The 15989-nt window shown below is 43.3% G+C and overlaps 1 protein-coding gene across 1 annotated transcript; it reads right to left on the bottom strand.

Moving 5' to 3' along the window:
* Positions 1-8071: 8071 nt before the first annotated feature.
* Positions 8072-15545, bottom strand: ZC3HAV1L (zinc finger CCCH-type containing, antiviral 1 like). The gene is made up of 4 exons (XM_040643955.1): positions 15178-15545; positions 14063-14198; positions 10368-10626; positions 8072-8574 (listed from the first exon to the last, which is right to left on the bottom strand). The coding sequence occupies exons 1-4, from the start codon at positions 15543-15545 to the stop codon at positions 8438-8440; spliced, it is 900 nt and encodes a 299-aa protein (XP_040499889.1). The 3' UTR covers positions 8072-8437.
* Between the last annotated feature and the right edge of the window lie 444 nt (positions 15546-15989).

Here is a 15989-nt window from a genome sequence, read left to right as displayed (position 1 = left end):
ATTTCATTCTGCGTTTAGTTTCATGTCTATTTTGCCATTAAACCAGAATCTCCATGAGGACAGACACTATTCTGGTTTAGAGAGTTTTTACAGAATGGTTGATCGCCCAGACTCTTGGCCCAGGACCATCTGGATTTGTGTTACCTCCACTACTTATTAGCTATGACATACTAGCCCCTTTGTGCCTCAGGGTCCCCATCTATAAAATGGAACAATAATAGTAACTACCTCATGCACTTGTATGAAGATTAAATGAGTTGGTATACATAAAACACTTAGAAAAGAGCCTAGCACATAGCTAGCTCTCCACCAGTGTTAGCTTTCAGGATCCTTTGCCACTATTTGGTCAATACCTGGTTACCGTGCCTGGCACAAGGTAGGGTCTCAGTAATATGTACTGAATGATTGAATTTCCATCAGGTGACTATAGTAAGGTTTTGATCTTTTTCTTTCCAACCACTTTTGCCATCTTGAAGCAATGACAATAATCTTTAAAAGCTTGCTAAATAATTATAATAGTGACCAGTCGATTTACAGTTAATGGGATTTTTCTTGTTTTTAAAGACATAGAACACCAAGTTAATGAAGTATCTACCTGCTTCTAGCTTCTGAGAGTCTTTTAAATATTATACAATGACTTTGCAATATCTACAAAGTAATATTCTGCTGTTCATTATGCATTCTGTTGACATGATGAATATATTCGGAGTTCTGTGATCTGCCTGTCTTGTATTTTCGGAGATAAGTTCTACTTAGCCATGGTGTAGTTTGGAACACTGGGTTTAGAAGAAGACAGACCTGACTTTATTTATTTATTTTTCAGACCTGACTTTAAATACTGGTTCACCCTTTAATAACCTTGTGACTCTGGCCGTGACTTTTCTGACCTTTGGCTTCCTCGCCTGAAAATGGAAATGTTAGTAGAATACCTACTTTGTCGTATTGTATGAAAACAAGTTAAAGAATTAGGTAAGTCACTCAGTAGTGTAATTGGCACTAATAATATATCATGATAATTATTATCGTTCAACTCTTTGCTGGAATTTTATTTAAGAATTTTGTAACTATATTCAAAACTGAAATTGGCTTCTAATGGAATTTTTAAGGAATTTTCCTTGTCAGTGTTAAGAATAGCACCTACTTAACTCACAGAATTAATGTGAGTTCATGCCATAGTTCTCATTTTTCTAAAAAGAACTTTAATTTTTTATTACACATTGTAGAAAAGGTAGGATATACAGAGAATCAAAATTATGAATATTAAAATAATCTGTAATCTCACTTCCCCAAAAGAGGCATTGTTAGCAGACTACATGCTCTTCCAGGAAATTTTTTTTAAGATTTTATTTATTTATTTATTTGTCAGAGAGAGAGAGAGAGAGAGCACAAGAAGGGCTAGCGGCAGGCAGAGGGAGAAGCAGGCTCCCCGCTGAGCAAGGAGCCCAATGTGGGACTCAGTCGCAGGACCGTGGGATCATGACCTGAGCCAAAGGCAGACACTTAACCGACTGAGCCACCCAGGCATCCCTCTTCCAGGCATATTAAATGCATAAATGCGTGCACACACATACCCACATATAATGTTGACAAAAAGTTGGGATCAGACTATACAAAAAATTTTGTTGCATTCAACAATATATTATGAATATCTTTTCACCTTAACAAAGAATACACCCAAAACATCATTTTTAATGGTGGAATTATATTCCAAGATCTAAACCTATCACAAGTTGTTCAGTAAATTCCCTAATGTTGGACAATGCTGCATCAGACATTGTGCTAGATATTTTTCTTAGCCTACAGTTTATCCTCTACCCTTCTCCACCATGCTGTTTGCTTCGAGAAGCTGACCTTTGCAAGACTGCCTCATCGGGCTCCTTCCCCCTCTGGCTTCCAGTGCATTTGACCAATGTGGGAGGGAGTTGGTAGGGAACACCAGCAAGAAATCTGATAATGGAACAAAAGGAAGACAAGCGTATATATTCCCCCAGCTTCCACCCTGAAAAGACTACTCATTGGCTGTGTCCTCGAACCTAGGACCTTGAATGCATCTGGTGGGAGGTTCTCTCATAGTTACTTTCCCTGGGTTCCTGTAATCCCCCCACTTTATACCTTCTTGCTTAGGGTGGGATGGTGTCCCCATCACTGTGTAGGTTATGCCCCCCACCTTTGTTGGTTTCCCTTAACCCTGCCCACCTTTTCAGAGATAGTCCTTCATTAAATTTCCTCCATTTATCCCATTTAAGTGTACTATCTGTTTCTTGCCAGGACCCTAGCAAATAAACACAATTTCGTAAGTAAATTCCTCTATACATCTTTCATTATTATCGTACGATAAATTTCTCAAACTGGGGTTATTGGATCAAAGAGCGTGCATAATAATTTTAAGACCTTTTACAATACCGCCAACCTGTATGCCATTCCCCCAGCACTGCCTGAGGGCGGTGCTTGTCCAACTGGATATTGTAACTTCACATCATCTTTTGCTGTGTTCTAAGCACTGCTGTACTACAGAGATCATCTCATATAGGACATTCTGTGTTGGGAGGAGATTACCTAGTAATCATTGCGGTCTATTTGTTTTAGTTGTCCCTGCATAATTTTCTTGGTTCTTTCTTCTGCTATTAACTTTTACAAATTGACATGTTAACCCATATTTGGCCTTTAAGAACTCAGTAAAGGGACACCTGGGTGGCTCAGTCAGTCGGCTCGGGTCATGATCCCAGGGTCCCGGGATCGGGTCCCGCCTCGGGCTCCCTGCTGAGGCTTCTCCCTCTGCTTGCTGCTCCCCCTGCTTGTGCTCTCTCTCTCTCTCTGACAAATAAGTAAATTAAAAAAAAAGAATTCATTAAGATTATACCCAACTCCATCCTACCCATTTGTAAGGGGTCCATCTCTCCCCCATGCTCTGTCAAAGCATGTCTGTGTCACATTTCTCTGCACAGATCTTGTGACTTTTTGGATTTCAGTGAACTGGACTTATGACCAGTCTCTTATGGGCTCAAGAAAAGTTACAATTTTATAGGTTAGCTGGTTTTTCCTGTGATTTTCTACATCCTGAGCTGAAGTCTAACTCTCCATTTAATTTTTTTGAAAATGTAATTAATTCAAGAATATTTTTGTAAAAGACATAAAACCATATGTCCAATACCACATTGGATGTGCATGTACTTGCTAACTGAAGGAATTGAATCCTGCCTCTCATGTGGTACATGGGAAACTGCTTATATAAATACTGAAGAGTAATATGAATTGTTTCACTGTATAAAATGTTCCCCTGCAGCCGTGTGTACTTGCAGCAAATACTATACAATTTGCGGGTACCCCCAGAGCTACTGATTAGAAGACAAAGAGGAGGGAAAACAGACACTGGAAACCGCTGGGGAAGATAGTTCATTTTGTAAGAATCTATTGTGTCCGTACTCTCTGAAAGACAGGGCTTGACAAGTTATTTGTTTTTGCTTACCCACACGTTTCCACCACAGAAACCTTCCACGAAGTCCAAAACTGTATCTGTTTCCAATGATGGCAGTGGTTCAACCCACAGACCTGCACAGGATTAAGAAGCAATCACGTTTTGCGATGAGGACGTAGGATAAGAGACGCAGAGAAGCATTTTCCTTCCCTGGGGTCTGACTGGTGTAAATCATGAGCAGAGAAAACCTATTAGAGCAGAGGCCCAAGGCAGGGTCCTCTTTTGCCTAGGTCAGGGCAGTGCTGATTTAACTCACCTCTGTTTTGATGACTAAACAAGGTAGTATGTCTAAAGAACACAGAACAGTACTACACAATGGTATTATGGGGAAATACTGCTACCTTCTGAATACATTCCTGTATTCTCCCAAATTTCCACAATGGTATGTTACTATATTTTCCAAAAAAATATTTTAGAAAAATATTGCTAAGTAAGAATAGAGAAATTCAAGGATACAGTAATACATTATTTTTTTAAATACTTTATTTATTTATTTGAGAGAGAGAGAGAGTGTGTGTGTGTGTGTGTGTGTGTGCGCGCATGCGCGCGCGCGCACAAGTGGGGGGAGAGGCAGAGGGAAAGGGAGAAGCAGGCTTCACACTAAGCAGGGACCCCAATGTGGGGCTCGATCCCAGGACCCTGAGATCATGACCTGACCCAAAGGCAGACACACCTACTGAGCCATGCAGGCACTCCGAGTAATACATTACTTTAAAAATAATAATGAATGTTTGGTGATGGATGTGCTAACTAAACTTACTGTGATAATCATTTCACAATGATATACATGTATCAATATCATCACCTTATACGCCTTAAACTTATACAATGTTATATGTCAATAATATCTCAATAAAGCAGGAAAAAATTTTAAAAATAATAATGACATTATAAATCAATTTGCAGAACCCAAAATAGCACTTAGAATAAAATGTATACTTTGAGCATTTAGCAATAAAAATAAAAAGGAAATCCCTCCATACACATATAAAATATAAATGAATTTTATTTATGAATGTATAGATGTATATAATTATAATAAAAATGACCAAATAGGGAAAAGCAATACATTGAAAGAGCATATGCCATAATCACGTAGAGTTACTCAGAATTTAAGAATGTTTTAATATAGTAAAACCAGTAATATAATCATATTAGGTGATTTAAGTGATAAAAATTACATGATTATGCAAAAGATACCAATTCTTACTAAAAGCTTCTACAAGCAATAAATGTAATTTCCCTTATTAAATAGAGAACATTCGTTTAAAACCAACAATTAACTTCATATTTAAAGAAGAAATATCAAAAAAAATCTTTTGACCACAATTTTATTTAACACAAAACAAAACAGAAATACATAAGAAAAGACAAATCTTTTTGCAGGTATGATTTTATATTTAGAAGAAACAAAAAGCCATCTAACACTGTTAGAACAAAGATAATTCAACAAACGACAAATGTTTTAAAAATCAATAGCATTCTAATGATAGATTCCATACAGAGTAGCAATACAGATGGATGCAACCAAGAAAAAAAACCCAACGTAATAAGGGATATATAAGGCTAGACAAAAATAAGAACAAACTATAATGAAAGAAATCAAGGAACCCATCAGCAATGAAGAGACTAAATTCCTTGATGGAAAGATTAGTATCACGAGCATAAGTCTTAAACAGTTAATTTTAGACCTAGATGATTCAAACTGAAGCACCAAAAAGATACATTCCTTAGGCGAAAAAGACTTTTTGAAAATGAAAAATATATATGTGGGGAGAAAAAAAGAACAATGAAGACCAATATGATATTGATTCCATGGATTCAAACAGAGAGTTTGATTCATTATGTTTCAAAAAATTTTTCTTTTTGGACAAGTGTCAAATGTCCAAAAAGAAGAAATAATGGTTTTGTTTTTGCTCAAAGCTAGGGAATAAAAGCGGAAACCATGGCAAAGTAAGTGTTATGCTAGAACTTTGAGAACCCTAAGAGAACTGCCCTTCTTGGGGTCAGAAAAGATTAACCTAGCATTTTAAAGAATCAGATTTTGCCAGGTTTTGAGGCAGGAAGAGCACTTAATGGGAACATCATTTACAAACACAGAGAGTCATAAAATAAAACGGCACATTCCAAAAATTGCAAATAGGTCAGTACACACAATATGGGTCTGTATCTTTAAAACTCAATCGAAAGCCAATATTTAAAAATCTGAAAATTTATCATAAAATCCGGATCTGGTTTTTTCAACTAACTAGACAACATGACAAAATGGGCCCACATCCCCACACGGGCACAAGAGGCAGGTGCCCCACTCAGATGGGACAACTTGCTATGACATTTCCTCCTTCCCCCCATTTCTCTTACATCCAGCTCACATCATCCACTTAGCTCCCCTTTCTCATCCAAGAAAGCATCTGAGTTTATGACTCCTACCTTGCATTATGGGGACCAGTGAAGGTTATGGCAGAACAAAGCAATGTGATTAGGTCTGCATTTTAAAAGATCACCCGGGCACAGGATGGAAGGCAGGGGTGTAGAAGGGTAGGAAGGAGACCAATGAAATCCATAAAAGCCTATTTTATGAAAAATTTAAAACGGGACTGCCATCACTGAAGGAGAGCAGGGGGCTACGTAGCACCTCCTATAAAAATACTCTCACGAGCCAGGGCTGGAAAACTACTGAATCCTCCATCTCGTGCAACACATGCAAGAGGTGATGAGGGTTAGAAAGAAGTCAGTGTGTCTGGGATGGAGAGAAAGGGGCAGAGAAGGATACAAATTTGAGATTTTTGAAGGGAAACTAATCTCCAACACTGGGTAACGAGTTTGATACCAGGAACCAGAAGAAAGAAGAGTATAGGGCAATTTGCAGGGTGTTGGGTTAAGTCGGTAGGGGGTGACACTCCAAAATAAAAAAAGAGGAACAAGTCTGTCGGAAAGTTCATCATTTCACTTAGGACATGTTGGATTTGCCGAGCCTATCGAGGTGCAGCCTCACCTCAGAGCCTTGATAAATGACCAAGGAAAACTCACCTCCAGTTCTAATGTGATGGCTTTCTAACAGCTGAATCATGGGATGAAAACGAGGGTCAAGTGGGATTATATAAAATATTTTCACAGAATGGATACTAACAGAACTAAGCTTTAAGTGAAATATTATAGAATTGAATAAAATATTGCAACAAAGATTACAGAGGATCATTTTTATGCATATAAAAGCATGACTATAGAATTTACAAAAAGAACACAACACTGTAAAAGTCGAGGATATACAGGTGAACCCTACATTGTTTCCATTTAGAACTTAAGATGGCTTACAGCAAAAATACACATGGTAAAAGGATAAAACGTAAATAATAATAAAATGTAAAAATAATTTTTAAAAAAATTAGCACCAGGAGAAATCAGAATTAGGAAAAAGGAAACAAGGTACACAGAACATAAGGACCCTCAGCAATACTGTTGTGGACAACCAAAGTGAAAAGATTCACAGAAGCGGCATGACTCTCACTGTCCATTAGGAGAAAACACAGCTATTTCTCACTTTGAAAAGGGTATTTTGGCACACCTCCCCCAATAGAGAAGACAGCATTTCATGATAAAACATTGTTCTAAATTAAATTAATTCAGCTTTATGAAAAACTCACTCCCTTGTCCCCATGTCTCAAATGTTGTGTTACTGCAGGAAAGTTAAAATGGAAAAAAAAAAAAAAAGCCACTTTACACACCGACATTTGGGGATATCACAACAGCGAACACAGAAAAAAACGTCATAACGCGGCTTCTCTGCGGTACCCTTCAGTGAAAACAAAGAAGCAAACATCCAAGTGTAACTGGATGAAGAAAGCCAGGTGGTGGGGACAGGGAGAAGGGAGGAAAGTCAACACGAAATAGACAAGGTATATAGGTTTCTGATGGTCCCTCCGGATCCACAGAAAGAATGGATACAACTTTGAGGAATCAATGAACGACACTATAGCGGAGGGGCTTTGGCGAAAAATTTAAGAAGCAATGCAGAGTGGACACAGTGAGGTAGAAATCTTTGGTGAGCACTCAACAGTTATAAACTCTGTGGAGGGATCCATGAGAGCTGGAGAGCATATGAGCACGGTAGGACTTTTTATGAAAATCAAGGAACCTAAGGAAAGGCCATCCCCCATCAGCACGGAGGAGGGCCCCAGGAGGGCAGGCACAAAACGCACACACACAAAAGAGACCTACAGAGAGCACACACACAGAAAAATACTCACTTGCATGTATTTAAAGAAATGCACATCAAAAGACAGTAACATTTAGCACCGAGAAGCTAAGCAAAAGAATAAATTTAAAAATTCAATATTGTGAGGATTTTAAGAAAAGAGTTCTATTCAAAATTTGTTAGAAAGAATTGAAGTATCCAGAATAAGGGAAGTAGTTAAGTAAGTGATTATATGTTAGTGTATCTGTGCATAAAAATGATTATATATGATAAAATGTGAACAGGCAAAGATGCTTATGAAACATTAAGAAAAAACAAGAGTACAAAGTGTCCATAGTCTCTGACGACCACTGTGTAAACCGTGTATGTGGACGAATAGAAAAACACTGGCTGGATCACGGAGCAAGTCAGCCGAAACCGGCTCCTCTCGGAGCTCCCGCCAGCCTGGGGGAGCTCTCAGGGACCACAGGCAGAATCTGCCATCTTCAGAGTTTGCCCCGGACTGACCTCAACCAAACTCACGTCCTCCCCTCTCTGCCTACTCAACGTCCCACCACGTCCCCAACCACCCATCCCCAGTGTTATCCTCCCAACCTGATGTTCTCCCCTTCTCCGTCTCCTTTAATCTTTACAACAACATGTGAGGTAGGTATTACTATGACCATTATTGATAAGTGATTAAATGAAGGAACTTACAAATAAAGCTCAATAGAAGCTTCGTTTTCAGACCTTCCAGCTGGACAAGCTTCTTATTTCACGGACGTCCTTTACGGTTTACCTGTGTGCGGCTTCTTGGCTGACTGAGCAGGGACGGGAGCCACAGGACTGGCCTCTGCAGGGCCAGCCACGTGTATTCCTGGTTTCTCGAGACCCTGGGAATACTCAGCAGAAGAAGCTGCGTTATCTAAAAAGAAGAGGAAAGAGACGAGCTTTCCTGAGACACCCCTCTCATTGCTCTCAACTTCATTTTATGCTGGGAGCATCAGCTCTGTTAATCAGATCGCAGACGAAAGTCCCAACACGATGGATTTGGAGAGTGTGTGTCTTCTGGATTTATTTGACACACGTACACACACATACACACACACAGAGCAGAAAGTCACTATTTCAGTGACTTTAATTAAGAGAGACTTCGGTTAGGAAAGACCCACTAAACAAGATCAGATGAAGGTAATGAGAAGCCCTGTACTAGTATAGAGTAGAAGATCCCTGCCATCATTCAGGGTCCCCTAGACAGCCTCCAATAGTACCTCCAAACCACCCGCACAGGAAGTCAGCCGCTACCATCCCAACATAAGAAAACTCCATATGGAGGGGCACCTGAGTGGCTCAGCCGGTTAAGCGTCTGCCTTCGGCTCAGGTCATGATCCCAGGGTGTTGGGATTGAGTCCACATGGGGCTCCCTGCTCAGCGGAGAGTCCGCCTCTCCCTCTCTCTCTGCCTGCCACTCCCCCTGCTTGTGCTCTCAGTCTCTGACAAATAAATAAATAGAATCTTAAAAAAAAAAAAAAAAAGGCAAAAGAAAACTTTGTTTCGAAAGCTTGGAGACTCTGTTTTTGCTGATTTGGTTTTCCCATCAACAATTCTCCTAAGCCTACCTCCCACTGAAACTGATTTTCAGCTACAAGCAAATCTAATAGGATAAGTAACCTGAATACACTGTAATTAAAAGCACACCAGACCACACTTTGCAGACCCTAAAAAATGAGACACTATGCAGCAATATGGGAAGATGTTTATGATGTTGTATGAAGTGAAAATTTAAGATACTAATGCATACTGTGACCACAACTGGACTAGTATTTGTAGAGTAACAGGAGCGAAGGATCTGTAGCTAAAGGTACTAATGCTTATGGATAGAGTGAGTGGAATCATATGCAATTTACATCTCTACTCTCTATTTTTCACATTTTTCTGTCATATGGTTAAAATTTCTTAACAATTGAAAAAGAAAATACCTTCTTTTTTAAAAAGATTTATGTATTTATTTCAGAGCGAGAGCAAGGAGGGGCAGAGGGAGAGAGAATCCCAAGCATCCTCTGCACTGAGCGCAGAGCCTGACGCAGGGCTCGATCCCATGACCTTGAGATCATGATCTGAGCCAAAACCAGATGCTTAACCAACTGCGCCACTCAGGCGCCCCAAAAGAAAATACTTCCTTAAAAGTTCTCATTGCAAGAAAAACTTTGTAACTATGTTTATGATGACAGACGTTAGCTCAACTTATTGTGATCATTTTGCAATATACACAAATATCGAATCATGTTATACCTCTGAAACTTATCCGTTATATGTTAATTACTTCAAGAAAAAGAAAGAAGAAAACGCTTTAATTCAAATTCAATAAAAGAAAGCCATTCCTGTGCTTTCCTTCCCTTTCTTGCTCACTGCCCCACCTCCCTCCTCTTTCTTCCTAACGAAGCTGTGAGGACGGTTGTACCTGCTTCCTGGCCCCCAGCTTAGCAAGGAGGGACACTGTTCAAACCCTTGGGAGGATGCTATTGGCTGACAACGCTGAAAATAAACTCTATCCCTTCCCTCCTTTGGTTAGAACCACAGTTTTACATCATAAAATGTTGGCAGTTCTAAGTTTCCCCGAGGACAGAGCAAAACTTACCATAGAGGTGCTAGCCCCCAGACTGACTTCCCGGTCAAAACTACATGTGACAGTGCTCTGTCTCCCTCTCATAGTCTCACCTTGACTTTCCAGCATCTTGTGTAGCTTCATGTGCTTGTAGGTAGAGATGATCTGAAAATTAACAACACTCGGAATATTCAGTCCTTGGTCCTGCAGCAGCTTCAGGGCTGTAGCATGAATGAGCTGATGGGACCGTTTGCATTTCTGAAGTCTGCACTCCCCTCTGACAAAGGACTTGCACACGTGAAACTTGTTGCATTTATCCTTGAGGTTGCAGTAACCATACAGTGCTTCACCTTTGTTGTACAGTAAACAGACCTGGTCCAGAAATGAAGCAACACTTGACACATATGTTTTCATGATATTGTTTAAGGCAATTGATTGAAGAAAAAAATATTTTTTTAAGCTTTTATGTTTAAGTAATCTCTACACCCAGCGTGGGCCTCAAACTCACAACCCCGAGACTAAGAGTCGCATGTTCCACCCACTGAGCCAACAAGGTGCCCCAACAAATAATTTTTGAAAAAGAAGTGTAATGGGCACAGAGACTTGTACCATCATATATTAAAATATAAACTACTTTAATTAAACGTATGATACTGGTTTAAGAATGCATAGGAGATTAAGAAAAAGAGATCCTAGACCTAGTCCCCCAATCAAAATAATTTATTCATTTACAATCTGATAGAGCTCAACAATAAAACTATATGAGCCTAATGTTTTCTTGTAGAAGACGTTTTAACTAATACTCTAGTTTTATGGTGTTTTAAATTTTTCATCTTAATGCTTTGTCATTCAAAAATAAAGACTATTCTGGCTTTCTACTTTTTCTTGAATCAGTTTGGTTTGTTATTTTGTTTTGTTTTTTAAGATTTTATTTATTTATTTGTCAGAGAGAGAGCACAAGCAGGGGAGGGGGAGTAGCAGGCAGAGGCAGAGGGAGAAGCAGGCTTCCCGCCAAGAAAGGAGTCTGATGCAGGACTCAATCCCAGGATCGTGACCTGAGCCAAAGGCAGACGCTTAACCGACTGAGCCACCCAGGCGCCCTTTGGATCAGTTTTGATGAGCTATATTTTTTCTAGAAATGTGTCCATTTCATTGACGTTTTCAAATGTATCAGCATCACATTGTACATATTTCCAATGTGTGTTTCTTTCAACACACCAAGTAATTCTTAGCAGACAATGACCAGGTGTCCCACAAATTTTAACTCAATCTTAATACTGTCTACCTGGAGATAACATCAGATCCCACAGGTTAAGGGCTCAGGCCCACCAGGCTGCCCCCATTTCAGATGCCCATCGCAGGTCCGGGTTGCCATCTGCTACTGGCTGAACTGCTATGAAGGTTCTCACCACCTCCTCCTTGGGTTAGATTAATGTGCTAGAACAGCCCATAGAACTCAGAGAAACAGTTTACTTACTAGATGACCAGTTTATTTTAAAAGGATATAACTCAGGAACATGCAGATGGCAGAGATGCACCTGGGAAAGTATGGGGGGGAAGGTGTGGAGTTTCCATGCCCTCTCCTGGGGTCCCACTCTCCCAGCACCTCCACGTGATCACCAACCTGGAAGCTCTCTGAAATTCAGTCTGTCCTTCTGGTTTTTTACGGAGGCTTCATAACATAGGCATGATCGGTTAAATTACACTGGCCACTCGTGAATAAACTCAATCCCCAGCCCCTCTGCCCTCCCCGAAGGTGGGAGAGTAGGGGCCAGAGGGGTAAAAGTTACAAAACTGTCTAATCACAGGATTGGTCCTCCTGACAACCAGCTCCCATCCTTAGGTTACCTAGGGGCTTTCCAAAGATCACCATTAACTTAACAACAGACACCTTTATAGCTCTCGTCATTTAGGAAATCCCAAGAGTTTTAGGAGCTCTTTGCCAAGAATGGGGATAAAGACCAAATATATTTCTCATTATAAATCACAAGATCACAATGTTTGTCCCTCTTGTCTTTCTATTAAATGGTACATCTGTATTATGTACTGTGTCTTTCAGAGTGATGGAAAAGGGTCATGGGGCATTTTCATACAGGAGATGTGAGGCACCATTCCTGCCTCATTCACGGTGCTTGTCCATGGTCCCTGCTACCTAAGTGGCCACACTGTGTGCCACATGATACACACCTCCGGTCCTGGGTGACAGGACCAGGGGTGGGCTCCTGTCCTAAGTGCAGCCAACCCACTGGCTACTCAGGAAACACCGCCGTAGTCTGATGTGACAGGATGAGGCTGGACCCAGGACAGTAGGCAGAAGCCATAAAGGAAAGGGTTCAATAAGTTAAACAATGTAACGATGTTAAACTTCTGTAAGTCAAACAATATCATAAAAACTAAAAGGTAACTAGGAGTGTCATTGCCCCTTCTCTCTGAGAGGAAGGACTGGACCCAGCTGCTGCCTTGTTCTTCTCCCTTCCTGCCAATAACCTGCTCCAGCTGCTGCTTGGAATCCTTTTGGCAACACAGTTGGAATGTATCTGGCTTATTATAACCATGACTGACCAAGCCTGGCTTCAAAGCCCCAAGAAATGAGAGAAGAGATGGATGTCAAGAATAAACCTCTTTGCTTTTCAGGCTGACTCCAGGGCTGTCTTCTGCATACAGATTCTGCTGCCTTGAGGGCAGCCTCTGCCCCCTGAACCAAAGGCTCTAGCTCATTCCTCCAGCCTTGTGACTCCCTTCCCTTCCAGGGCCTAAAATACCTTAGCATGAACAGGGGACAAGAGTCACAAACTACCCTCGATTTTCCCAACATCCTCCCTTCCTCCCACTCCTCTTCTGGCAACTTGAGTGTCTATGATAGCATCATGGTGCTAGGGTAGAAAATTCTACTTTCAACTGGTGGGCTCTCATAATATTTTCTTTTGGGATTCCAACTATTTTGTTTTTAAAGATTCTTCGTGTAGGGGCACCTGGGTGGCTCAGTCAGTTAAGCGTCCGACTCTTGGTTTCAGCTCAGGTACTGATCTCAGAGTCGTGAGATCCAGCCCCATGTTGGGCTCCACGCTCAGTGCAGAGTCTGCTTGACGTTCTCTCTCCCTCTCCTTCTGCCCGCCCCCTGCACACTCTCTCTCTCTCACTAAAATAAATAAATCTTTAAAAAAAAATTCGTGTATAGCTAAACAAACAAACAAGCTAATTTCACCATGACAGCAGTTCTAATAGGCAGTTGTTAAGCATTTGGAACTAAATCATTTCAAAGCAATTAAAATTAATATCTAAAGCCCAAAGAAAGTAAATGGAGGAAAATACTTACAACAAATGTGACCACAAAAGGGATTGGTATCACTAAAGACATCTCATAAATTAATAGAAAAAGACAAATGTCTCGGTAGAAAAATAGGCAAAAGCAAAAACAGGCAATTCACAAAACACAGGCTTCACAGATAGACCTAAGTTCAAATCTGCCACGTACTATGTGACCTTGGGCAAGTTAATGTATCTGAGCCTCAGTTTCCTCACCTGTAAAATGGGAGCAGGTTATTAATTGAGCTAAGGTATATAAATGGCTTAGCATTCAGTAAACAATTAAAAAACTAGTAACTATTATCACCATTTCTTTACCACACATGTCCATCACTCCCTGTGTGTCAAAGCCTGGTGAAATCACAGAGACCCCATAGAGGTCAGCACTGCACGATTACCTCCACCCATACACCCGCTGCCCTCTGTAAGCAGACGTTTGATGTTCTCCCCCTGACTTCTTTCATCATGCAGACAACATGAGGGTGAATTCTTGGCAACTCACCTCTGGTAAAAGGCACGGGTCATTCTGTAAAAGCAGGATCCGAAGCTGGGCCTCATTGAGGCCAAAAAGCCCATGGTTCTTCAGTACTTGGATATTGACAGGTGTGTGGATGTCATGGGAAAGGGTGCAGGTAGACCTAGGAGAACACAGAGCTCTGGATCAGAGACCCAGATGAAGAAGGGGCCAGTCCCCCAAATTCCTGGCCTCCAGTGGCTCTCAACTCACATGTGAAGTTAAACAAGTTTCCATGAACCCACAGATACTACAGTCTAGTAAGTAAGCACTGATAATAAGACAGCTGAGTTGAAGCAACTCTCCTCCCAAGATCATTTTCATTTTAAATCGGGATGCTTTAGAATGAAAGGTACCCCGTCCCGCAGTCCCCTGCCTTGCCGAGGATGCCATCCGTTGTTCTGAAGGTGAGTGTATTTGCCTTTTCCACCCTAAACAGCTGCCCACCCCTACAGTCCACCAACATTAGGAGGAAAGTGTGCCCCCCACCCCCGCTTTGGGGAGCCTGAGTAAACCAAGAAGACCAGAGATAGGAGACGGCCTTAAAACACCTCGCCCCAATCATCCAGCCCTCAGTTTCTGGGCGGGGGCGTTCTAGATCGGGCTTTCTGAACCTGGAACGCACAGACTCACTTCGGTGAAACTTTGAGGTTAGGTGGAAAGAAAGGGCACTCTCAATAAAGGGTCATGGGCCTCATGGGTCCTCAGTAAGCCTCCAGTAGGACCACTGGAGTAAACGAACTCCCAAGTCCCAATCCTGACTTCCCCGGCCGTGTTGTGGAGGATCCTGCGGGCAGGGCTGAAATTCGAGGGCGAGCCGTAGTCAAGAAAGTAGTTAAGAAATCCGGATTGAGACGACTTTGGGCCTCACTCCGCAGCGGCGCTGGAAGCTCAGGGGAGGCCTCGCCGGGAGGACCCTCGGGGCCCCTTCACGAGGCTTCCCTGCCGCCCTCGGCGGGGGTGGGGGCAGCGGAGGAGGGGGCAGCGCCGAACGCACGCTCCCTTTTCTCATTTCCCCGGGGCCCCGCTGCCCGCCCGACGCGTCAGGCCCGCGGCCCCTCGCGCGGTGACCGCCCCGCCGCCGCCCCCGCCGCCCGCCTCACCAGCAGTCGCGGTTCGGGCACTTGCCCAGCATGTGGCGGCGGCAGAGGTGCAGCTGGTCGCAGGCCTGGCACTCGCCGCGCTGGTAGCGGGCGCAGAGGCGCGCGGAGGACACGGCCACCACCCGCCAGGCGCAGGGGCCGCCGCCGCCTCCGCCCGCGCCGGCCGCCACCTCGGCCTCGGCGTCCCAGGGGCCCTCCCTCATCTCCACCTCCTGCAGCAGGAAGCGGTCGGGCCCGGCCTGGCGCAGCACGTCCCGGAGCCTGGCCTCCGACAGCTCCACGTTGCCGCGCAGGTCCTGCAGGAACATGCGGCCGCCGTTGGCGCACAGCACCTTGGTGAGGAACGAGCACACCGTGGGCTCCGCCATGGCCGCGGCCGAGCACGGAAACCTGAGGCGGGCAGACTCCTCCCAGTCACGTCCACGACTCCGGCCCCGAGCTCCCGGGCCGGCCCTGGGGGGGAGGGTGCGCCGCGGCGGCGGCGGAGTGGGGGGGAGCGGGGGCCTGCGAGCCACCCCCAGGTGCGGCCCGGGCGGGGACCGTATTTACCGAGCGCCTGCTCCGTGCCGGCCGCCGGGCTAGGGGGGGTCCTTGCCGGGAGAGCCTGGGAAGTGGGGGAGTCGTGACATGCCAGCAAATGAGAGAATCGGGGTGCCCATAAGGACTGCAGAGATGAAATAGGTATCGAAGTAGAAGGCGCGCCGCTGGGCGGCCCTGGGGAGTTGGGGGCGGAAGGACTCAGGTCCAGGAGCGCGTGTGGCTGTCGAGGCTTTGCAGTGCTGACCAGTTCGACCTGAGATGCGGTGTGAGAT

This window comes from Ursus maritimus, unplaced genomic scaffold, assembly GCF_017311325.1.
Source record: "Ursus maritimus isolate PB19 unplaced genomic scaffold, ASM1731132v1 scaffold_3, whole genome shotgun sequence".
NCBI lineage: Eukaryota > Metazoa > Chordata > Mammalia > Carnivora > Ursidae > Ursus > Ursus maritimus.
This window is presented reverse-complemented; position numbering and strand designations above follow the sequence as displayed.

What these genes read in the sequence shown, in the direction of transcription:
- ZC3HAV1L (XM_040643955.1), bottom strand. Translation starts at nt 15,545, where the DNA reads ATGGCGGAGCCCACGGTGTGCTCGTTCCTCACCAAGGTGCTGTGCGCC. An exon ending in TGCCCGAACCGCGACTGCTG is followed by an intron (nt 14,199 to 15,177) that starts GTGAGGCGGGCG and finishes GTGTTCTCCTAG; the next exon opens with GTCTACCTGCACCCTTTCCC. An exon ending in ACCCGTGCCTTTTACCAGAG is followed by an intron (nt 10,627 to 14,062) that starts GTGAGTTGCCAA and finishes TTTCTGGACCAG; the next exon opens with GTCTGTTTACTGTACAACAA.